This window comes from Arctopsyche grandis, chromosome 2 (assembly GCF_051622035.1).
Source record: "Arctopsyche grandis isolate Sample6627 chromosome 2, ASM5162203v2, whole genome shotgun sequence".
Taxonomy (NCBI): Eukaryota; Metazoa; Arthropoda; class Insecta; order Trichoptera; family Hydropsychidae; genus Arctopsyche; species Arctopsyche grandis.
Window position 1 is genome coordinate 12905202 of NC_135356.1, and position 25829 is coordinate 12931030.

The following is a 25829-nucleotide window of genomic DNA, read 5'->3' on the forward strand; positions in this document are numbered from 1 at the left end:
TTATAATAGTGTTGATGCATAACATGCATGCTCGTTGATACAAATAAAGTTAATGAAAATATTTTTTTTAATAATTTCAGGACATCAACCGCTTCAAGATTTAGAAATAAGAGTGGGAAACAGTAGCTCTGAACTACAAAGAAATCCTCTCTGTGCTTGGTTTCCTGGTACCATTGGTAAATATAATATATTTACATTATGTACATAGATGTTTTTCAAATTAGCACAAATAATACAAAAGTTGTGCTTCAATTATAAAAAATCAAAGCTATAGCCACCTTTAAGTATATAATTTGCTAATTGCGTGTAGTTAAATTGACCTTTAAATTCCTCCCTTTCAGATGAAGGTATTACAAAAACATTCACTTGTGCCAGAACTGTGATAGGACAACATGTATTTTTACAACTTGTGGGAGTAGAGGGCTCATTGTCACTGTGCGAAGTAGAAGTTTTCACAACAGAAGGTAATATTTTGTTTAAATTGAAATAATTCAAACTTTAAACGAATAGGAAACTCAACAATAGTAATAACCGAACGTTTTTTCTGCTCTACATTATATGAATTTGCCATCATGAACCAACAAGTATATTAAATTGAATATGATCAAACTTTGTGACAGGAGAATAATCAATGATTTATTATGTCTGTTTGGTGTACTCAGCGGAGTTATGGACTGTAGTGAATTAGTGGATCTCATAAATTTTCATATACCGGGGAGATTTACCAGATGCAACTATTTATTCCACATCAAAAATTATGCCACTAGTTTAGGGCTGCCATACGTCCCCGTTGACAGGGACATGTCCCAGTTTCGAGGTCTGTGTCCCGGTGTCCCAGTCCGAGAGTCATTTATCCCCGTCAATTTCAAAATTTAGACATTTAAAAAAATTATTCAATTATTTTTTAATATGTATCGAACAAGACCTTTTGAACCAAGAAATCTCAGGATGCACTCTCTATACTGTGGTCCTAAAAGGAAAGACATTTACACGTCAAAAATTGTACCCACTTAATATCTAATATGGATACGCGCGCGCATATTGGCAACACTGACAACAACTGCCCACTGCCGGCCACTGCCCAATTTCGCCAGCTGGCAACACCGACAATGACACTGACAAGTACGAAGCGCGCGCAGTTCGTTTACTGTCTGCTGATAATATCCGTTGTTTCTGTTTGTTTCTGATCGAAGAGGACTGATATTTTGATGTAAGTTTTTCAATACATAGATATATAATAATTTTCAATGATAGTAAATATCTAGGTAATCAAGCAACCCAGGCATACAATAAACTGAAAAAACACATATACATTACGACGACACAAGTAGAAGCATTTGAAAAAGATGTAGAGAATTTTTACAACGTTGGAATTAATTATTTGGCAAAGTGGTCAGTTCCACTGGCGAAATATGATGTTTTTTCATGGATGCTTCTCCATGAAGTACCCGAATGGGAACATGTTGAAAAAACTATTGCTTATTTAAGTGAAATGGGAATATTGTTCACGGATTCAATCTATGAGGAAGTAAAGTATATGAAGTCATTTATCGAAAATAAAAAAGCCGAAGAATGGAAAACGAAAGATGTGCATGATAAATGGTTATACTATTTCAAAAAAACTGAAGAGACAGAAAGAAAAGCTAATCTACTGAAAATGTGCCAATACTTGTTCGCCATCCCACCGCACAATGCACATGTTGAACGTGTGTTCTCATTAATTAAAACTCAATGGACAGATGAGCGCAATTCGCTTTCTATTGACACAGTAAAAAGCATAATTCAATGTACTTTAAATTATAAAATGTCATGCATTGAATTCTATAATGATATAAAAGGGGAAAAAGAGTTACTTCAAAAAACGAAAACATCGGAAAAATATGATTGGGCAAAGAAGAGCGATGATAATGAAGTCACGGAAATCAGAGAAGAGTGAAGGCGATAGAAGAATAGGCTACTGTACATGAAATACAATGTTAATGTAAGGTTTCATTTAGTTAAATTTATTTGAATCGTCCAATTATCTATATTTATTTATTTTAGATTTGGTACAGACGCTTCCACAAAAAAAACCTATTATCAATCTTTAAATTTTTCTTTCAATTCAATTTTTGTTTAGTTCCAATTACTTGTTGAAATGTTGTATATTTTTTTATAATACAGCTATGAATATCGATAAAAATGTTTTGTTTTGTTTGTTTTTTTTTTTTTTTTTTAGGGGGTTGTCCCCGTCGGTGCTCTGACACTTATGGCAGCCCTACACTAGTTATAAAAAAAATTCAACGTTACCCCGACTTCATAAACTGGGAAACGAATTTAGCCAAATTGATTCTTTTAATATTAGTAAATATAGTTTAAAAAAATTGTTACATCATCATTATTCTAATTTATACAAATGCTAAATGCATTTTATTTTATTGTTTAAAACTCATAATTAGTTTTCTTTTCTTTTCTTATATTAATATTGTGTTTTTTTTGTTTTATTGTTCTATGTATTATTATTATGTATGTTCTATATTATTATTGTTCAATGGTCCTTGCGGCCGATTATAAAATAATAAAAAATAAAAATAAAATAAAATGAAGTGATGAAATTAATTGCAATTGGCCAAATTAAGAATTAACTAGTGAGGGAGAATAATATAACTTCAATTATGTATTTTCAGAATTTTCAAATGACAGATGTGCTGTAGGAAGCTCAACGGAGAATTCTCAACTTGCCGTCTTCTCCAGAACTTGCTACGAGTTTATCACAAGTAAAGGTGGCTCTTTCGACGATGCTAGAAAGCATTGTATGCAACAAGGTGGTGATTTAGTAAACAATTTCCAGGTAAATATAAATGAGCTATAACGCAATAGTTGTTTATACTTAAGTTTGGATAGAATTTTAACTCACCTACCCATTAATTCTATGGCGCTGCGGCATACAAATTCTTGTATACTCAAACAATTCATATTATTTCAGGGTGCAACGTCTAGTTTTCTGCTGCAAGAGTTGGAGAGGGGTAAATCTCAGCTGAAAACCAATTTGGTATGGATCGGTGCACAAAAGGATGCCGGAATAGCGTCGCGAACATGGAGATGGGTCAACGGTAAATCTACGCTTTAACATATTGTATCGATACAGATGGCTAAAGCTTGCAATACTCTCTTACATAGCTTTCCTCATCTGAAACGCCTTATTCTTATCTAATGTAAGCAATGTATAATTCAGGGGATACGGTGAACAAACCAGCCTGGGGGAAAAACCAACCGAACAATTACAACGGTGAACAGAATTGTGTGGTGTTCGACGGAGGTAACGCATGGCAATGGAATGATGTCGGATGTAACCTCGACTATCTCCACTGGATATGTCAACACTGTGAGTGATACTATATCGAATCCAATTGCTTTGTGATACTGCGCCACGTTTGCTGAATTTTGATGATTTTTGCGATTTTTAAATTGTTTGTACGATTTATGTTCAGTTGCTTGCGTGTATGTTTTGCAGACTGCGCTAATCTTGTTCGTGTATTTCGCATAAGAGTAGAAATGTGTGGTTTAAAATGTGGAAACGCATAATTTATTGAATATTTCAGCACCGGTGACGTGCGGCAGTCCTGATAAACTATTGAATACGACAATAGTTGGAAAGAATTATACTGTCGGAGCTAATATCGGCTATAAATGTCCAATTGGACATATGCTCGTCGGAAATATAAACAGAACGTGCAGCGTTGAAGGATTTTGGACTGGGTTAGCACCCTCTTGCAAATGTAAGTTTTATTGAATTTGATTTTTACTATTTTTGTATATCATTTTAAGTGGTCTCCGTCACGGGCCCGAATGAGAAACGCCCGAAAACGCAAATATCGGACGGCAAAGATCGAAAATCGAAAGATCTTAAGTCGAAAGATCAAAAAAAGGGTGCATGGTAAACGGTACATACTCACTTAATTTGCGCGAGCAGGATACAACAGGAACAAGAGGAACGGGCTTTTCCTCCCGTATTAATGTGCGCGCGCAGAATACGGGAGGAAAAGCCTGTTCCTCTTTTTCCGGTTTTATCCTGCTCGCGCAAATTAAGTGAGTATATGTTTACGCGTCGTCAACGGGAATTGAATGCGTTATTGTGGCATTACTACTAAAATACAGATTAAATATCCTTAAGAGGGCTGTACACCCGAAACATTAATTTTGTTGCCATTCCTTTCTTCGATATATGTATATATTGAGTGAATGCGACAGTTGCGCTTCGACCAGATAGTACGTATTTTAAATCGATAAAATCGAGGTTTCGTATTCTCCTATTTTCCCCTCCGAAACTGGACCAATTTAAAAAAAAATTTCATCATCGGTACGAAAAAGATATTTTCTATGCACCTGTGTGCGTATTTTTTTCAAAATCGACCGTTAAATAAGCACGCTGGACTCTTTTCGTGGGTGTAAAAAAGAGGCGATTTTATAGATTTTTGGCGGCCCTAGCTCCTATAAAAAATAACTAATCAAAAAAATAAAACGATAGATGCATCTCAATGGTGGATATCCATAGCATATTAAAAAATAATTTCTCTAGTGCCATAATTGAGGAAGGGAGAAGTGTAATACGTTTGTATGGACAAGGCACTGGTGTCCAGCCCTCTTAAGCTGTGAGGTTTTTTTTTTAAAGAAACTCTTTTTAATAAAATAAAATTAGTATTTTTTATAAATCTAAATAAACTTCCCAATAGTCAATTGTCAATGTATTATTTTTCTTGAAAATATTATTAATATCACTGCACTTTTGTTATTCACATTATTTTATAAAAAGTGTTCTCGGGCTGCAGATTAAACAAGGTTGGCTTAAAAACCTTAATTTTTCAAAATACAAAGCAAAACTTTTTACTAATATTGCCAAATATATATTTATATATTCCAGATGTTGATTGCGGATCACTGGTCCCCATGGAAAATGGTACTATAACGTTCGCAGAAAACCGAACGACACATGATGCCATCGCAGAGTTTCAGTGCAAGCAAAACTACACTCTGATCGGGAACAGAGAACGTCAATGCGGAAACAACGGAAAGTGGTCTGGCGAATCTCCAAGGTGCTTGTTCGATTGGTGTCCGAGTCCACCAGCGGTGTCCGGGGCTACGGTGTCCGTTGACGGTAACAAAGCTGGTTCTATCGCAACGTATGCGTGCTATCCGGGATTCATTCTGTTCGGTCAACCGGTGAGCGCCAATATTACACATTTATTTACCGTTGAATTCGATCCAAGACTTCCAGAGCTGATTATTGAAAATTGCTATTTCAGAACGTCGAATGCACACTGGGTGGAACTTGGTCCGGAGTCACGCCATCGTGCAAATACGTCGATTGCGGCACTCCGGCTCATATAGACCACGGAAGTTTCAAACTCCTCAACGGCACGACGACGCATGGCAGTGTCGCTCAGTATACCTGCGATGAGGACCATTGGATTCTCGGAGATGAAATGCTGATTTGCAACAGGGATGGAAAGTGGTCTCACGACACTCCGTCTTGCGATCGTCAGTATTACTTAACAATCATTAATCATATGAAACTTACTTGTTTCCGGGAATTTGCGGACATTCTTACGACCACTTTTTTTTATCACCGAGTGAATTAATTTGGTTTATTTGTGAATGTTTCAGTCATCACTTGCGAGGAACCGCAAGGACCAGCAGGTGGTTATGTGGTTGGATACGATCTGAACGTTCACTCCACTATTGAATATCACTGTGAGGCCGGTCACAAGTTGGTCGGCGAAAGTGTATTCACTTGTAAAAGTAACGGCGACTGGTCTGGCGAACCTCCCGTATGCGAATGTAATGTCTCACATACAATACATAATCAGTAATGCACCATTTATGTATGAAATTAATATATAACGCTTTTGCAGATGTTGACTGCGGAAAAATTCCACCGATGCTGTACGGAGTCGCCGAATATATCAACGGAACCACTCATCTCGGAAGTCTCATCAAATATTCGTGCTCGCACAGTTACAGACTGGTCGGGCCTCATGTTAGAGTCTGCCAGGAGAACTTTCAATGGAGTAATTCGTCGCCGAAATGTGAAGGTATGCCCCATATTTTTGTACCATTTCTGAATCTGGACATTTTCCACTCGTACTTATATCTGAGCTAAGATCAAATTAAAGTTGTGGTATCTAATCAAGATGCTAAACTGGTGACGTGATATCTGGTGAATCTAATATCTGTTAAACTGGTGACGAACACCGATACGGATATCTGTAAACAATCGACGAGGTGGTTGTCAACGTCCGGATGCGAACAAGGCATTAGATGAAGAAGAAGAAGTAAAAATTAAAGTTCTATATAATCTATATGTTAAGCTGGTGACGTAATATTAAAGTAAATATGTATATTGTAAGATGTCATTTAAGAAAGTTGGAACATGTTTTAAAAATCTTGGAAGATAGGATGTCGAAGAGGATCCTCTTCGGAAAACTTTAGGGTAAAGTAAAAGGACAGTAGGATGACCTAGAAAGAACTGGAAAATGTTAGACGAGCTTAGCCACTGTTAGATAATCAACACTGTTAACCAAATGTTAGATTAGCTAGCAGTATACATATTAGCTAATTAAGCTAGGTTAAGCCGACTGAGAGATTCCGGGTTCGAATCCTAGGTTAGACTTCGATTGACAAAAAACATAAGATTTTATTTTATTATTTTTATTTTTATTTAATTTATACCAGGAAGGCCTAACAGGTAAACCCAATGCGCCTTCCTGGCCAAAGACAATTATATATACATACATATATGTACACCATCCATATATACACAAATACTTACACGTATACACAAATACACATACATACATACATAAATATAAAAATACACATATATACGGGTCTACCTCACGGGACCGAAAGTGAAAGTGACCAAAGATCGAAAATCGAAAGATCTTTCGATTTTCTTAAAGAAAGAAAGAAAAAGGGTCTCTCTCCCCGTCGTACATACTCACTTAATGTGCGCGAGCAGGATAGAACAGGAACAAGAGGAACAGGCTTTTCCTCCCGTATTCTGCGCGCGCACGTTAAACAAGGCTGTATGACAAAAAGAGAGATAATTTCACCGCATGCCACTCATATATATTATATATACATAGTACCCTTTAGCATGCACTTTTTTTTTTGATCTTTCGACTTAAGATCTTTCGATTTTCGATCTTTGCCTTCCGATATTTGCGTTTTCGGGCGTTTCACTTTCGGTCCCGTGAGGGAAACCGCGAAATATGTAGCTAGAAGAAGAAAGATGTATGATTTGAAGTATTTCTGCAATCAGATTTGGATATTTGTGACATCCAAGTCGATCGTTTCCTATCAGAGTTTGCCAATTTTTCTGACTTAAATATCGAAACAGATATTGACTCATTATTGTCACCAATAGGATTTCAACTGATAATTAATTATATGTATATATTAGCCAGCAGCATAGCTCGGACGTTAAGCTTCTGCTTACCGTCAAGAAGGTGCCGGGTTCTATCCCTGAATGAAAATGAATTTTTCAGAGTATGCTGTTGGTCAGACCTGGATTTGTGACTCCAGGTTGATCGTTTCCTATCAGAGTTTGCCAATTTTCTCTGATTTCATTGTTGAAACGGTTCCCGGAAAAAAAAATTGGCTAAAAATCCTTCCTACCTACTATGTCACCACTATTTGAAAAATTTGATTGATGTACAATAAAAATTTATGTACAATTCATAGATGTCTCGTTAATTTGCGAGTTTTTTCAGTGTCTCGCAATTCAACGACTTATAATAAAAATGCTGTATTTGTATTTGTAATTGGCCAGGAAGGCGCATTGGGATTTACCTGTAAGGCCTTCCTGGTATATATGTAAAATAAAATAAAAAATAAAATAAAATAAAATATTGTTCACGTTTAGCCACAGTGTCAATTAAATTTCCGGTTTGCTAAAAATATATCCATAAAAATTACAGAAATAAGGTGTCCAGAGCCAATCGTCGCCGAGCACAGCATACTATCGGTGACCGGCAACGACAGAATGTATGGACGCACTCTGATTCGAACCGTAGAATCAAGCTTCAGCGGAATGACCACATACAAAATCGGAGCTTTATCCAAGTATCGATGCGAACGAGGCTATGTTATCGTCGGCGAGAGTCTATCCACGTGCGAAGATAACGGAATGTGGAGCGGAGATACGCCTCGTTGTCAATGTACGTACATACAATACAAATGTGCACATGTAGCTGAACTCTTCAGCTCAACTCTGCTTACTTACAATAGAATCTAACATTTGACTGTGCTTTTAGACGTCGATTGCGGAGAGCCGGGAACCATCGTCCATGGAAAAGTCACCCTCGCTACGAACGCTACGTATTACGGAGCAGCGGCGCTCTACGAGTGCGATAAAAATTGGCAATTGGACGGAGTTTCGCGTCGATTGTGCCAAGACAATGGCACTTGGAGTTCGGAAATTCCAGCATGTAAAGGTATACATATTAAATTTATATCAATGGAAAGTCTGAGCGAAATGTGAAAAATATGATGATTTGATTTTGATTTTTAAATGCTTTTTATTATTACGAAATTATGTTCACAATACATCTTATATCTATTCTAATAGCTACTGATCTACTGATCATTTTCTATTTTACAATTTAATTTAATTTGGTTAGTAATCATTGTATTATATTATTCTAATGTTAATCTACAGCATAATAGGAAAAAGAGCTCAAAAACCTATTTACAATCCTTATAAATGCTCATAATACATGTAATACATAATATTAATTAAAGACTCTCTAAAGTCGATGATCTAAAGCAGATTGTGTTTAGGTAAGTATGATGATTTCACAATAATGTTTGATTGTAGAAATAACTTGCGGCGATCCATCAGTTATTGATCAGCAGCAATACGCTGGGTTGACTGTACTAGTGTCGACCAGAAGCGTTACTGGAACAGCTGCATACCAATGTGACAAAGGATTTGTGATGCAGGGCAACAAAACCAGAGTTTGTCTGGCCAAAGGAGCGTGGAGCGGCATACAGCCGCACTGTCAACGTAAAACTGATCCATCAAAAGAATTATTTCCATACGTTTCCTTAGTCATTTCTAATTTATGTGTCGAATGTTTTCAGCCATCGATTGCAAACACCCTGGAACGATCGAGAATGGTCGAGTTATAATTACCAACGGGTCTACGTTGTACGGCAGCGGTGTTGAATATCACTGCATACCACATTTCCAGAGAGTGGGTCCGTACCTTCGCAAGTGTATGGACAATGGATTGTGGTCCGGCGAGGAGCCAACCTGCGAGATCATGTCGAACGAAACACAAAATTCGAGCAACTTGGCCATGAACGTCGGAATCGGATGTGGAGTTTTATTGTTCCTTTTGATTTTATTGGGAATCGTTTATTTGAGATTGTAAGTGTATTAAAACTTGATTTTACAAGCCATCACTATAAGTTTAACAACCGAATTAAAAAAACAATAAAAAATTTATGGTTCTGAAGTGAACAAAATTATGAAATAAAATTTCATATATACTATTTCGCTTCCGCAATATCTTGAATACCATCTAGCATCTCTATTGTTCATTTCTGACTGATGGTTTCGATATGTTTCCTGCTCATTGCATCTTTTCACTATGTAGTTTCCAAATATTTTGTATCTGTAGTTGTATTCTTGAGGAATTCTGCAGCTTTTTGTTTGGTCGTTGAGCTTCATTCATTATTTATTTGAATTTGGTCAGTTCCATTTTTCAAGGATCTGCGTGTTCCTCTTCTTCTTTCCACACTCATGACTACAACCAATATTTCAAGATATCTTTTCCTTAACATGAAACGTGACCGAGAGATTATGGAAAGTCTATCTTCAACTTCGACCTTTCCAAGGACAGAGATGTTGGAGCAATTGACTTCAACACTTTATATTCTGTCTTCTTCTACCTTAACTGCCCATAATTCGACAGTAAAGATAGTAAATTTGATGCATCTATATTTAAAACGTATATGTATGTATGTATTTTTATGCTTTGAAGATGTTCATTGAATCTTATGTAGCATCTTAGAGAAGCTTTCGTTAAACCTAAGTTTAACAAAATATATGTAGAATCAAACCTAACCCAACACATTCTGTAAAAAACCGATTCAAATTCATAAAAGTATTTCCATTGTGTTTGTTATCGTAATTACATATATAGTAATCGAGTTCCGCTGTGTTAAATGTTGAAAATATCCATACGCGTGTAATAAAATTTTACTTTTGCGTTTTTAGGAGGAAAGCTATGCCTGTTAAAAACACAGAAAACATTGAAGGTGCTGAAAGGAAAGAAGATCAGAATGCAGCTGTGATGAGCTACGCATCGTTGCACGACGGCACAAATGGAATTAGAGGAAATCACATATACGACCACGTTCAGGATAACGTCTATGATGCACCATACGGTGATCATTTGACGGATAATCATACATATAACCAAAGTCAGAGTGGAGACTCAGATACCACGTATGAGCCGGAGCCACAAACAGGCTACGGTCCCAACGCTGTAGTAACAATAAACGGGGTGGCTGTGCGTTGAGACAACAATTTACAGCCTCAGAAGTCTGATTGTAATTTTAAATCGTATCCCAAAGTAAATTTTTATATTTAGAGTGTTTATACGATGTTTTTGTACATTCGTTTTCCTCCTGTATGTTTTTTTTTTTTTTTTATATTATGCATGTATTTATAAATCTATAAATATTTGTCTCCTTGATTTTTGTAAGATATCTGTAAGGTTTTTTTATGTGATTGTAAAACATCTCATATTTGATTTTTTTCTTATTAGATAGAAATGTTTATGTTTTAAATAAAATAAAAAAATATTACAATGTAAGTAATATACTAATGATTCTTTTTTTTACATACCTCCTTTACGTTTCACTTACGATTACAATTCAGGAAAAAGTTTGCCTCTTATCCGATCGTTTTCATACTTTGCCATATTGCTCATTTTGGTCATCAATACAAGTAAATGAATCCTCCGCCATTACGATAGAGATAAAATATCGTTTAAGAAGCGAAACAAGTCCGAATATTTTTAAAATCGGTGACAGTTGGTAGTCATTAATTTTATACATAGATGACGGTAGTAAAATAAAATTATTGGCATTTTTATTCAAAATAATAATTTTATATACAAATTATGTATAGAAGAGGTATGTTTTTAAAAACTGTTTTGCACATTTTATGATGAATCACTCCCATAATTTATATGTAGTTATATAATGGACATTGGTCCATAATTTATTCTAAATGGACACTGGTCCATTTAGAATAAATTAACAATTTATTCTAAACGGACCACAGTGAAAAATATATGGAATAGTCCTCGTGCTATTTTACATTTGTAATTTCACCAATTAAAATAAAACAAATGGATTAATTTTCGAAGGTATCTGGAACTGATACAAAGTAGCGCATATGTGGCGATTTGATTTAAGTCTTTAGTTTTTAAATTAATTTTTTAATATTTTTATAAATAACTACCTGCAACTTACAAAATGTACCGTCTTGCCGAATTTATCAAATATCGGACCTCTCCTAAATTTGGCCTAAAAATGAGATAAAGACAAAAATACCGCGGGTATCGATCTGCCTAAATTGGGAATTGGAGAGTTAGGGTGAAAACACACAAAGTGGGACGTGGGAGATGTTTTTTTATATGCTTGACAGTAATCAATAACGGTGAATTCCATATTTGAAGAAATGTATATGCAAACACATGCAACCTTCCAAAAATATTCATTCTGCCCGTGCACAGTGGGAAGCCTAGGACACATGACGTACCATGCCACTCTGTGTGTTTTCACTCTTACGTTCGTTAGTAATTTTTGTAAATGGATTATTGCGCAAATTGCGAACGTGCGCACGACAATCGTTGCCACAAAAATCACGAATACGGAATATATGGCACTCGAGTTCTCGTTAGTACAATTTATTAAGCTTTCGATTGATGGAGTTTTTGGGTGCCAGATGATACGTTATCGAGATTTTAGTGACGTGCACGAGATCGCTTTTTGCGGAATAATCACCGAACCAGTAATTTTACATTTAAATACATATATGTATTATTAATTATTATTGTTTTCAAATCAAAAATGCCACTCTGCCTGAAGAAAAAGATCTTCGATCAATGCGTTTTGCCAGTATTGACGTATGGATGTGAAACTTGTACACTGGACGCCAAGTTGCTACACAAAATCCAATGCACTCAAAGAAGTATGGAACGATGTATGCTTGGCATAACGAGGAAAGACAGGAAGCGGAACACGTGGGTAAGAAGAATGACAAGGGTAGTGGACATAGTGGATAGAGTGAAGAGATTGAAATGGCAATGGGCGGGTCATGTAGCTAGGAGGATGGACGAAAGGTGGACAAAAGAAGTGCTTGAATGGTACCCGAGAGAATGCAAAAGGGTAAAAGGAAGACCGCAGGGAAGATAGGTAGACGAAATTAGGAAAATGTGCGGGGTGAGATGGATGAACAGAGACGAGTGGAAGCATGTTGGAGAGGCCTTCATCCAGCAGTGGATGGTGTATGGCTGTAAATGATGATGACATTGATGTATAATACACTAGATGGGCCCAGACGTGTTATTTTGGTCGGAGATCTTGTCTTCACTAACTGAGGGGTGCGGGGGGTTTAACTACCGGGGAAGTTGGGTTTTTTTCCCTACGACGCAGCGGTACCTACCTACCTACTAACAGAAACTGTGCATGCGCCAAAAGGGACACAAGTATAACACGTGAGGGCGGATCTAGTATATTCTAGATCTATGGATGATGATGATGTATTATTAAGTAAAAATGTTGAAACCAGAGTCGCTCGATTTTTAACGACGCCGAATCTAGCTCCACAGTCCCGAATTTAGCTCTCGTCAAAATTAGCCAAATATTGAAAATTTTCCCGATTGAAATACGGAAATATTTTATTACGATGGCCACCCCAAATAATAAGCGCAAGCCTGGCCGCCATTTGGGATATTTTAGCTCAGTCGACGGGTTCACTCCGAATCGTTAATAGTACATCTCGTGGTTCGGAGAGGTGACCTTGGTGGCTCGGATAAGCTCGGTTTGAGACGGAACTACCCGAACGCTAGCCGGTGTCACCCGGGCTAGGGCTGTCGCCTTCAGGTTTATTAATACACAGCATTTTTAGTATTGATTTTAAATTTGCATTTTTATTGTACGTATTTGCGATTTGTAACGATGGATATGGATAATCTATCCAATTTTTTGTAATACATTACCAATGAGTGAACTTCCACCACGATTCTCAATGATTATATCGAGGGCGTCATTTTTTTTTTTATAATGATCACAAAATTAAACAGGAGATAACAAAACTAGCACTAGACAAATAGCACTATCGAGGTGACAAAAAGTGTTCAGTAATTTCACGGGGCTCAGCCTTTTTTCAATTTGAAACGTATTCAATATGCCAACGACTGCAGCGTTTCTTTATCATTTATTTGTTTAATATTTAGTTTAAACATTTGTTTGCAAACAGTGATGGTTAAATTGAGACCACTTTAGATCCTCTGTCTCCTTCAATATGTTTCATATTTATAACGTTGGTTTAATTTGTTCTGTTCTATTTGTTGGTAATTTTTTTTGTTTTTATAATTCGCGTATTGTTTTGTGTGTGAATATTAAAATGTTGCGATTTTAATTGCATTTTGATCAATTTCATCATTTCTTTGTCATAATTTTTTTAGCTTTTTTTTTGGACAAAAACGTGGATGTGGATAAAAACCACATCCAATTTTTCATGTATGCAGTGCGAGTATTAACACCCAATTCCTATTAGTTTTTTTTTTCGACTATTGCGACTTCTTAAATGTAATTTGTAATTTGTAATTTGTTTTCTATTTTTACATTTTGTGTTTGTTTAGAGTGAAATTCATATGTAAGTGTTGTATAAGGCTGGATATACATATGTTATGTACATAGAATAGAGGCTAATAGACGCGTACCGCGCAATAACATATGTACATGATGTATATTGCTGGTTGTGGAGTAATGATTTTATGGCCGCAGTCGTAAATAAGTAAAAAATTGAGCGAATCCAATTTCGTATTTATGTGAATATTAAATTAATAATTAACGTTTGGGATTGTGACTCACCAATACCCAATATGTACAATATGGAGATCCGAACAGCGTGGTTCTATCGTTGTTTTTTTTTTACAAGCCTTTTCTATGTTTCGTGTTTAGGTCAAATTAAGAACATTTGAAAAATCAAAAAAAAAGGTTTGATTTTCGTTTTCATAAATAAAAATACAAAATATTAAAAGAAAAATAGTTTAATTTAAAGTTAATGATATAAATATGCGCCACTTTGTATTATTCGAAAATTAACCTTTTCGTCGTATACATAGGTTGATGAAATTTCTACCGTATGTACATACATACAATGTATGTACGTGCCTATTTTTATGTCTGTAATATGTGTCATTTTATTACACTTATTTGCGGTTGCACAAATTATGTCAACATATGCGCAACATCTAAAAATAATGTAAAAATTGTCATAAATTTAAGCCAATTCATCGAACATTCTGGTATGAAATCGAAAAATTATTAGACTGAAACAAATGATGTTTGTGAAGCTGTGAAGGTTTTGGAATTGATTTCTATTTGCCCCAAACGCTTCATTATTGCTCCACAACAATTGTCAAGAATCGTATTAAAGTACGATAGGGGCGTAAACACACTGAGTCACGCGACACGGTTTTTTTTTTATATACTTTTGAACTCGCAAGAAAAAGCAAGTACGCCTAGCCTTACCCGAGGCACGTGGTCCCAAAAATCATCCCCTGGAGTGTTTTTGGTGATATGTTTCACAATGATCGATAACGGTGAATCCCATATTTGAAGAAATGTAGAAGCAACTTATCGAAATAATAAGATTGTACAAATTAACAATGAACTGGGAACGCCCTTCTTTGACTGGAAGCCCTGAAGACGTGCCGTGCCGTTCCTTTCAGTGTGTTTTCGCCTCAATTGATGTCCTTCCTCATAATCAAAGATCAGCTTTGGGACGATGCTTTTGGTACAAAAAATGGTTCAATTACTATTGTCAACCATGCTTTTTTGCTTTCTTGCTTTTTAGCGATCTATTGTTATTTGATGAGCACCTAGCCTATCGATCTCGGAAATCTAACTAATTGTATTGTGCTGTGAACAAAAACTAACCGGGTGGGAGGGGGGGATTTTCAAGCTTTGTACCAGGGCTCATACTATTGATGATACGCCACTGGGTCTACACATTATATATAGCATATCAGCTGTGGCGAACTTATGGCACACATGCCCAACAACATAGAATTTCAAAGAATATCCGACAATTATACATAAATATTCAAATATAATTTTTTGCTGTGCCATATTTTGAACAATAATGAAAAAATAATTCAGTTATAACTAAATTGAATGGTTATTAATACAAAAAATTCTTTCGAAAAATAATATGTGGCCTCTGAAATTATAATACTCACATTTAAATAGTTGAAAATACTATTTTAATTTTGAATTTTGAACACGTGAATTCAAAAAGGTTCGTCATCACTATAATGTATTCTATTCGAATCAGTCGGATGTTGGCATTTATTTAATTCTGAACCCCTTACAATGGTACATATCTTCATGACTATCAACGTTTAGGAATAGCAGATGGCTTTATACATGTACACACTGAATCGTACGACAAGCCATGCCTAGGTAGACTCCAACTGGGATGGACATATCCTCATGTCATTGTTATTTCTTCAAATATGGGAATCACCGTTATCGATCACTGTCAAACTTATGTTAACACACGAATGAAATATCACCGAAAATACTCCAGGGGGTAAGTTTTGGCCTGGGTGCCATAGCATAGATTAGGCGTGCTACCGTTTTTGCATGTGCAAAACTATCTTAAAAAAAACACGTGCCGCGTACCATCCTTATACTTAAAAAAATAATAATCCCATTAGAAAAATTACTAGAAAAACAGAAAACCAAAACTAGACAGAAAACCAAAACGTTAAGTTATGAACAGGACCAGACGACAAGAAAAACTGAAAGTTTTCAAGTTCTTTCATGAAAATTTTGTGTTTTACCCCCAATCCCACATTTAGGACATTTTTCTTTCGGCGACCAACCAATACTCAACTTCCTTGAAGAAATACATCTGGCAGTCGCAAATATAATAGAACATAAAATACCTAGCCCTATGCGGACCGACGCTATACCTGCTATCCCGTTTTTTTCCCCGAATTACAGTTCAGGTATGTTACAAGTTGAAACTTGCATCAGCCATCCACAAGTATACAACGGTGACACGACAACTCGTTCACAGATTTTCCGTAAACCGAGGATGCGCTCCAGGCATTACGTATACGGCCATCTCTATCTCACCCAGTCTGTTCACCAAGATCTCGTTTACTATGCCATTACGTATGCAGCCATCTCTTTCACAGACCGTCTGTTCACCGATAACAGACGGTCTGTGAAAGAGATGGCTGCATACGTAATGGCATAGTAAACGAGATCTTGGTGAACAAACGGGGTGAGAAAGAGATGGCCGTATACAACAAGCTAACCTAAATGCATTTTAAAAAGTACGTCTTGCTTCGTATTTTTTAATGAATATAATTTTTTCGACTCATTTCTTTCGGCCGCCTTTATATTTCGGCCGCCTGTGTGCGTTGCACACATTTGTACATATGCTAGGCGCGGCCCTGTACGTTTTGCTTATAGTTTTTCAAGTCAATTCAAATTATTTTGCACTTATTAGCTCAAATGGCAGTTGGGCAAAATATAGCATAATATCATTATGTCGAATTTCATAAATGCAGAATATTAAAATGTGGGGAATACAGTGTTCATTTGTATCAGGGAACAGAAACGTACGAAAAGGTGGATCAAACAGTAAACTCAGCGTTCAAACAATTACTTGTAATATTAGGAATATTGCAATTTACTGTGGTATTTTTATGTGAAAACTCTAAAAATTGTCAGTCAGCTGTTGTTAAACTTCGATTCAAGGACAGTGACTTCCAAAGCACACATTAAATATTCGTACCAATTATTTTTTAACAAGCACACTTCATGCCATAACACTGCAAGCGTTTGAGTCATAATTTCTCAAATAATTGGCTTATAATTCATCAGCCAATTTTTTTTTATAAAATATAAATTATGTTTATTTTATAACATTTCCGCTTTTAAACCATAACAATTATCGTAGCACGCTCTTTACAATGAATCAAGCGAAATGCGCAACAGCTAGAATTTTTGTAAATGTATAAGTATTTGGTTTTTTTTAAGTAGCACAAAATTATGCAAAAGTTCAATTTTTTAAATATGTACAATGATTTTGATTGATAAATATATTTCTTTTCTTGATTTTCGGGCGAGAGGAGGGGGATTGTGTGATGCATATTAAATTTTTGGCAATGCGGTATTAGTATTTTATTAACTATTGTTAAAATTCTTAATTTTAATATGTAATTTATTTATTTTGCAGCTCAAGTCAACTCATTAGCACTTGATTTGTTCGCAACTGGGATATTTGCAAAATGGGGACCCAACCGGTTCAACTATTTGCCGACTCCTTAAGTCTAATCACAATCGCATCATGCCTTGTGTTGAAAGTGCCTCAGATCATGAAAGTGAAAGAGCTGAAATCAGCAGCAGGAGTAAACCTGCAAGGCTTACTTTTGGAATTGTTTAGGTATTTATTTATTTATATTTTGAGGTGGACCCAATTTTATATTTTTCCCATGATGCCGTTATCGGGTTGCCCCTGAACAACATCTATGGTATTAAACTAGTACATATATAAATTGTATTGATTTTTGAAACCTTATTCAAATAGTGGTGACATAGTGGGTAGGATGGTTTTTGGCAATTTGATGAGGAACCGTTTCCACAAAGAAATCAGATGAAATTGGCAAACTCTGATAGGAAATGATCGACTTGAAGTCACAAATATCCGATTCTGACCAGCAGCACTACAGATAATACTCGGAATTAATTCTATTCAGTCGAGTTTAACCCACGGGATCAAACTTCTCGATGGTTAGTTAGCATTAGCGCAACCACCAAGCTATGCTGCTGGCTATGTATGTAAATATACATTAAATATTTGAAATTTCCCATTACAATACTAATATCAAATATATTGTATGTATCTCGTATATACAGTGGAATTATGTAATATTCCAATATTCTTGAAACCTCTGCCACTCAACTCTTTCACTGCGGAAGCTGCTATAGCAGCTCCGTCATATGCAGACGAAAATTAAAGAGTTGACTACAGTGCTCCTCAATATTGCTGCTGCTTTACGATTATTAGAGCCATGTAGAAATGGTTATAGCGCAATTTATCGCAAGAATTTTAAATAAAGAAGTGATAATTCAATACGTAGATTCTCTATTGAGACATATATTTAACAATTAGTTTGCAAACATTTTCAATTTTGAATAAGGGGTTTCCAGAAATCTTAAAAAAAAACCATTGGGTGAAAGCACTGGGTTTGTATGTACATATGTGTATGCAAATGCAAATTAATGTGTTTTTTAAATTTATTTTTTCAAGTTATTCAACAACGTTCCTGTACAACTACTGCAATTCGTACAGCTTACTTTCGTACATGGAGTATCCAATCATATTGTTACAAGAGATTGTTCTGATATATTACGTATTGTTATACTCGAAAAAGATTGAAAAATTCAGCACACAGATGTACGGTCTGGTTTATTTTGGAATTATGGCATTGTTCTTGGTCGACATATTGTCTCCGAAAATTTTATCGTTCCTATTGGTAAATTTTTATTTAAGCAGTTCACTCATGCTTTTAAATAATAATATTACATTTTATAGCTTAAATTAACAATATCATTAATGTTACTATAATATTTTCAGCCTTTTACAACTCCGATTAGTGCTTCTAGTAAAATGATTTTCTTATATGAAATCTACCATACTAAGAATTCCGAAGCTGTTTCACTTTTGACTTGGTTGCTCTCGGCTTTCACAAATTTGAGTGAGTAAAATACAATAATCCTATCACCATTCTAGGGAATCCCTATTTTTTTTTTTTTGATTTTTAAATGCTTTTTATTATTACGAAATTATGTTCACAATACATCTCAATACAATTTAATTTAATTCGGTTAGTAATCATAGTATTATATTATTCTAATGTTAATGTACAGCATAATAGGAAAAAGAGCTCAAAAACCTATTTACAATCCAATATAAATGCTCATAATACATCTAATACATAATATTAATTAAAGACTCACTAAAGTCGATGACCTAAAGCAGATTGTGTTTAGGTAATCTGTGTTAGGGAATCGCTATAAAATCTGCCAATCTATGTAAAATCTAGAGAATTGCTGACATTATCTGAATTTTGTTGACAGAATGTTTAACTATTGTTGTTTGACTTTTGATCAAATTCAAAATCAAAAACCTTCAGTTTCATTGAGAGCGATAAAACAATAATTTTACCCTCTAATTCAGTCGTTTTGTTTTGATAATGGGTGACCGTCACCGCACCGATAGTCAAAAAATATATGTTAGATTTATACGGTTAGTATGTATATATGTACATATATCAGTGGCGTGCGGTAAAACTCTCTCTCCCCCCATCGTACATCCTCACTTAATTTGCGCGAGCAGGATACAAAAGGAACAAGAAGAACAGGCTTTTCCTCCCGTATCCTGCGCGCGCACATTAAACAAGGCTGTATGACAAAAAAAGAGATAATTTCACCGCATGACACTGATATATATTATATATACATATTACCGGTTACCATGTACCCTTTTTTTTGATCTTTCGATTTTCGATCTTTGCCTTCCAATATTTGCTTTTTCGATCTTTTGAATTTCGGTGCCGATCTTTTTGAACGCCCAAAGTATATAACTTTGTGAATTCTACTATGTATAGTCAACTATTGATTCTTTCTGAGTGTACAGCGTATTTTAACCATCACAATATGTTGTCAAAATGGGTTATATGTATGTATAATATTTCAAACATTTTCTCTCTGTATTTACAGCTCGAATATTTACCGTGGCTGTTGACTCAGGTGATATAAACCTACTGGCAAACTTCACCATATCCACCGCATTGAGCGTCTCCATTCTATTATCAGCTTGGTTTTATAAGAAGAGGCGATATGCCGACTAATTTGACTCTGTCTTTTTTACACTTTATGTGGATCAGCGGCTAACTTATTATATATTTTTTTTATTACAATTTTACATTATTCATTTACTATAAGTATTTAATATCGAAACATACATACGTTCAAAGCTGACTTGACAGAATATTTTCTGTTGCACAATTATGTAGTACTGATGCTAAAATTTTACTATAATTAAATCATTTACTATAATTAAGTATATATGATGCTAAAATTATATATAAGATATAGTGAATATTTGATTATTAGGCAATAGATAACTCATTGTGGACCGTCCGAGGTTTCTGAAAACTCTCTATGACAGTCTGCGCATTTTTGCAAAGTATTACGTTTTGTAAATTAAACATAACTCTTAAACCTTTCTGTTAATCAAATTAAGAATTGGAATACAGCTTCTTTACAGTAAGTTGTCTTCGACCGTATGAATTATTAGAGCAGTATTTCTCAAACTGTGGTGATTACTGTATTAAATGTTGTATAAAATTTATATACATTTCACTATACTTTCATGTAATAAACGTTATCTATATTATAGATCATTGTGTATAAGTCATTAGTCATTTGAATATGTATGGCATGTGAAAAATAACCAGTCAATTTCAATATCTAGCGATTTGGAATCTTTTCTGAATACTATTGTTTTGGAATGTATCCATCAATTGCTTGGAAAAAAGCCAAGCTTTAAATCATATAAGTTTTTATATTTATTAATTTATTTATCGATACTCTGTATTTTGAAATTAAATCTTTGAAAAAATACTTATGAAATTTGGAGGATTTAAAAACACACGTTGTGTTAATTGTCCATAGTGAGTTTATATAAAAAACAAAAACTCAAAATTACTAGAATTTTATTTAATATGTGAATTTAAAACTCGTATTTGCTGTGTATGTATAACTTATTGATTATAATACTTGTATTTAATTGAATTTAATATTCATAATTGATGTGTATTGATATTGTACTTTATCTCATATGTATTATTATATGGTATATTTTTATCCTTGTGACTTTTAAGAGTAATAATTTACAATTGTATTCAGTGCCAGTATTAATTAGGGTGTGGGGCTGGGTCGGGTTTTTGTGGTTTTTTTTTTGTATCTTGTAAACAATCTACAGGAAAGAGCCTAAATTAAGCTCACAGCGAATTCAATATCTCATATTATTAGTAATGAACTTTTCGATGAACTTATTAATTTAAAAGCATTTCTTTCAAATAAAGTTAAAGGTAAAATTAATCCACTCATTGTATTCAATTTTATAGCATAATTTATGGATTATATCCGAAAATTTGGGTTGCTATTCGAATTTTGCTGACACTGGGACTCTATCTATTGAAAATGATATCGCACCTAAAATATAATTTTATTTATTTACCATCAATTGGGAAAAAGGAGGATGGTAACCCATTTTTTATCATTTTTTTCTAAGGGCGCTTACAAAATAAGCACTGGTTCTACTATGTACTGTTCTCTTATTGATATTAACAATGTGTCAAATTATATTGAAACCTTGCCGGTCAAATTGTACTAGTATTTATAGAAGTATTGCATTTTATTAACTATTTTGCTTATCGACCGGTAAAGTATAATTAGCAATTTTTTTCTGTGATTATATATGTACATATGTACATGTATACAGTTTTTTTTATATTATTTATTTATTTTCGATTAGCGTAAATGTAGAATGAATTGCATATTTTAAAACAAGTAGAATGCTTTAAAAAAAGTTGTTTTTTTTTACTATAAATACATAATTAATGCCCAACCTAGTCTGGAGCTGCGTTCAATCTATTTCTATCTTTATCGTTTATAAAACGGTATCAATTTCCGGATCTTCAATCATCGACTTCGATTAATTAAGATAATGTTTATTAATTATATAAAAATATTTATATTTTTGATTATTATTTATTTAAAGTTTGGACCATTGTAGCATTACAGGAATTTCTAATGTGCCACAATGGTCAAAAATATGACAGAAAAGAAACAAAACAATAATAAAGAAATTAGATATAACAAAAACAAAACATATATATACACAAACAACTAATAATAATAATAATTACAAATTATTAAAAACAACAAAGAAGGGAATGTCTTATAAAAGAAAAGACAGAAACAAAAATAAATATAAACATATGTATATCATCATCATCATCATCATTTACAGCCATTCGCCATCCACTGCTGGATGAAGGCCTCTCCAACACGCTTCCACTCGTCTCTGTTTTGCGCAACACTCATCCATCTCATTCCGCACATTTTCCTAATTTCGTTCACCCATCTTCCTTGCGGTCTTCCTTTTACTCTTTTGCCTTCTCTCGGGTACCATTCAAGCACTTCTTTTGTCCACCTTTCGTCCATCCTCCTAGCTACGTGACCCGCCCATTGCCATTTCAATCTCTTCACTCTATCCACTATGTCCACTACCCTTGTCATATTTCTCACCCACGTGTTCCGCTTCCTGTCTTTCCTCGTTATGCCAAGCATACAGCGTTCCATACTTCTTTGAGTGCATTGGATTTTATTTTGCATCTTGGCGTTCAGTGTCCAAGTTTCACATCCATACGTCATCACTGGCAAAACGCATTGATCAAAGATCCTTTTCTTCAGGCAGAGTGGCATTTTTGATTTAAAAACAGCATTCATCCGTCCAAATGCACTCCACCCTAATTTCATACGTCTCTTTATCTCTTCATTTTTACTACCAGACATGTCAATTATTTGACCTAAATATAAATAATTATTTACTACTTCTACTGGTTTATCATCTAAGGGGATGCTATCAGGCATGCAATAACTATTGAACATTAGTTTAGTCTTATCTACGTTAATTTTTAATCCTACTTTTCTACTTTCCCTGTCCAGCTGTGTTAGTCTGATAAGTAGGTCAGCTGAATCACGAGCTACTAAAACTATATCGTCTGCGAACCGAAGGTGACTCAAAAAGCGACCATTGATGCTTACTCCGGCTGTATCCCAATCCAATTTCCTGAAAACTCCCTCAAGCACCGCATTGAATAACTTGGGCGAGATTGTATCTCCTTGTCTTACTCCTTTTCCTATGCTAAATCTATCTGTACCTGAAAAAATTTTAACCGAAGCTGTGGCATTCTTATATATTGCAGCTAACAGTCCCACATAGGGTTCCGGCACTCCCTGTGTTTTTAGAGCGTTAAGTACTGCATTATGACTAACTGTATCGAAGGCTTTCTCATAATCGACGAAACCTAGGCACAATGGCCGTTGGTATTCGTTGGCGCGCTCGATTAGTTCGCCAACTACTTGGAGGTGGTCCATTGTGCTGAAATTTGCCCTAAACCCTGCCTGCTCTATAGGTTGGTTCTCGTCGAGGATATTCTTCAGCCTTTCTGTAATAACCTTCGTGAAGAGCTTGTAGACCGCTGAAAGTAGACTAATGGGTCGGTAGTTCTTGATATCGCTTTTGTCGCCTTTTTTGTGTATTAAAATGATAGTTGCGTTATTCCATCCTTCTGGTATAGCTTGGTTCTGGATGCATTTGCTGAAAAGCCTAGCTAAGATATTAATTAGGGGGGGGCCGCCACATTTTAGTAAGTCAATGGGAATATTATCTTCCCCTGGGGTTTTACCGTTCTTTGCAGTTTTTAGCGCGGCCTCTACTTCGCTAGGCAATACTGCAGGAACCCTTTGGCCGTGTGTCGATTCCAGAGCGGGGAATTGGCCGTTGTCGTTCTCGTATAGTTTTGCATAGAACGTGTAAACTCTGTCTATGATTTCTTCTCTATTCCTAATTATTACTCCGCTCTCTGATCTGATTGCGATCATTTGGTTTTTGCCTAAGAAAAGATCCTGTTTGCACTTTTTCAGGCTACGGTTATTCTTAATGGTATTTTCTATTAGCTTGCTGTTAAAATCCCTGACATCCCTGACTATTCTCTTTTTAATTTCCTTATTTACTAGATTGTATTCTTGCTTATTATTATCCCTATCTAAATTCCTTTTATGCTTAATTAGGTTTTTTGTTTCCGCTGAAATTTTGCTTAATTTAATCTGTTTCCTGAATCCACCTAATTTCTTACCTGTTGAGGTTAGAACCGAACTAATTACAGTGTTCAATTCCTCGATGTCTGCTTCTGGGTTTAATTTCCCGTATCGATTTCCAAGTTCGAGTTCGAATTCCTTTTTCCTAGACCTTAGTTGAGCGAAATCTGGAGAGTTACTGCATCCTTTTATTAATTTCCTTCGTTCGCAATTTATATTAATGGCCATCTTGGCACGGACTAATCTGTGATCGCTACCTATATCTACTTTACTTAAAACACTAACGTCTTTAACGGAGTGCAGGGCATTTGTTAGGATGAAATCGATCTCGTTTCTGTCTCCTTTAGGACTCTCCCAAGTCCACTTATTGTTGGTGTTTTTCCTGAAAAATGAATTAGTGATAAAGAGCCTGTTGTGTTCTGCGAATTCTATGAGGCGATCGCCTCTGTCGTTTCTTTGGCCGGTACCAAAATTGCCTACTGCTCTTTCTGTATTTGCCTTTTGTCCTATTTTTGCGTTAAAGTCGCCCATGATTATTTTAAAGTGGTGACGGCTGTTATCGTATGCGTCCTGTATTTTTTCGTAGAAGTCTTCTATTTCCTCGTCTGGGTGGCTAGATGTGGGGGCGTACACTTGGAAGATTTGACAAGTGTACCTGCTCGAGATTCTTAATACTTATATACACAGACAATAATAAATTTATACATAATCATAAAAAAACAATTGCAATTATAATAGCAGATACATAAAAATATCAAATATAAAATATAACATAAGGAATGCCTTGCACCTACAGCCAGTTCCAATAAATAAGAACCAACTGCAAATACAAAACATCCCTGTGAGGCCTAAATGGAAGAGAGTTAATCGAAATTCCACTCATAAATCACAATCAATCATGAAAACAATAATGAGCGCAGACTACCAGATAAATGGGTTAGAGTAATATCCGATAATTTACGCTTACTAAGGTGGAAAATATCACATTCAGTCTCGGCAGCAACGATTTCATTAAGAAGTCGAATAGCTCTTGGAATAGGAGCCATTCGAAAAAGGACTGTGCAGGTAAGAAATGATGATGTCTACCAGGCACATAGTTATTAGTGACATAAAGTCCCAACTGCTCTAGCAACAACGGCCATGCCGTATTACCACGTAGTAGCTGGAGAACGAAACGAATTAATGAGAAGTTTCAAGTGAATTATACCCAAGCATGCCCAAAAGGAAAGGAGTAGGGTAGAGATATGGGTAATACCCATATTCTTTCCTACATATATGTATAGGAAACGAAGAAATGATTTTTGTACTTTCTCCATCACCAAAGAGTAATTTGTTTCATGCAGATTCCACACTAGTGGCAATGCAATGCAATAATTTCAAATGTTTTCGCGTCACCACCTACGTTGTTAGGGTAAAATAAACAAACAATTGAATAATTTTCAATGTGTTCGCCGCCTGCATTTTTCCGACAAATGGGAACGGGAACGGAAATACAACGGGAATTGCATGCGCTATTGTGGCATTGCAACGCATGTTGGGTTCAGCTGGTATATTTATAAATTAAA

The 25829-nt window shown here is 35.2% G+C and overlaps 2 protein-coding genes across 2 annotated transcripts; both read left to right on the forward strand.

The window, feature by feature from the left end:
• The first annotated feature begins 1096 nt into the window (after positions 1-1096).
• fw (CUB and Sushi multiple domains furrowed) lies at positions 1097-10876 on the forward strand. Its single transcript, XM_077445660.1, has 14 exons — positions 1097-1210; positions 2667-2830; positions 2966-3092; positions 3215-3364; positions 3582-3758; positions 4901-5199; positions 5283-5517; positions 5644-5817; positions 5892-6071; positions 7959-8198; positions 8295-8474; positions 8858-9046; positions 9124-9412; positions 10265-10876. The coding sequence occupies exons 2-14, from the start codon at positions 2795-2797 to the stop codon at positions 10566-10568; spliced, it is 2580 nt and encodes an 859-aa protein (XP_077301786.1). The 5' UTR covers positions 1097-1210; positions 2667-2794; the 3' UTR covers positions 10569-10876.
• Positions 10877-13001: 2125 nt separating this feature from the next.
• Positions 13002-21961, forward strand: LOC143922555 (solute carrier family 66 member 3). The gene is made up of 5 exons (XM_077445827.1): positions 13002-13164; positions 17546-17752; positions 18620-18845; positions 18947-19067; positions 20092-21961. Exons 2-5 carry the CDS (start codon positions 17598-17600, stop codon positions 20220-20222), a joined length of 633 nt encoding a protein of 210 aa, XP_077301953.1. The 5' UTR covers positions 13002-13164; positions 17546-17597; the 3' UTR covers positions 20223-21961.
• The last annotated feature ends 3868 nt before the right edge of the window (positions 21962-25829 follow it).

Coding starts and splice junctions, on each gene's coding strand:
- fw (XM_077445660.1), top strand. CDS start 2,795: ATGCAACAAGGTGGTGATTTAGTAAACAATTTCCAG. Junction 2,831..2,965: donor ATTTAGTAAACAATTTCCAG/GTAAATATAAAT, acceptor ATATTATTTCAG/GGTGCAACGTCTAGTTTTCT. Junction 3,365..3,581: donor CCACTGGATATGTCAACACT/GTGAGTGATACT, acceptor TGAATATTTCAG/CACCGGTGACGTGCGGCAGT.
- LOC143922555 (XM_077445827.1), top strand. CDS start 17,598: ATGGGGACCCAACCGGTTCAACTATTTGCCGACTCCTTAAGTCTAATC. Junction 18,846..18,946: donor AAATTTTATCGTTCCTATTG/GTAAATTTTTAT, acceptor TAATATTTTCAG/CCTTTTACAACTCCGATTAG. Junction 19,068..20,091: donor CTCGGCTTTCACAAATTTGA/GTGAGTAAAATA, acceptor CTGTATTTACAG/CTCGAATATTTACCGTGGCT.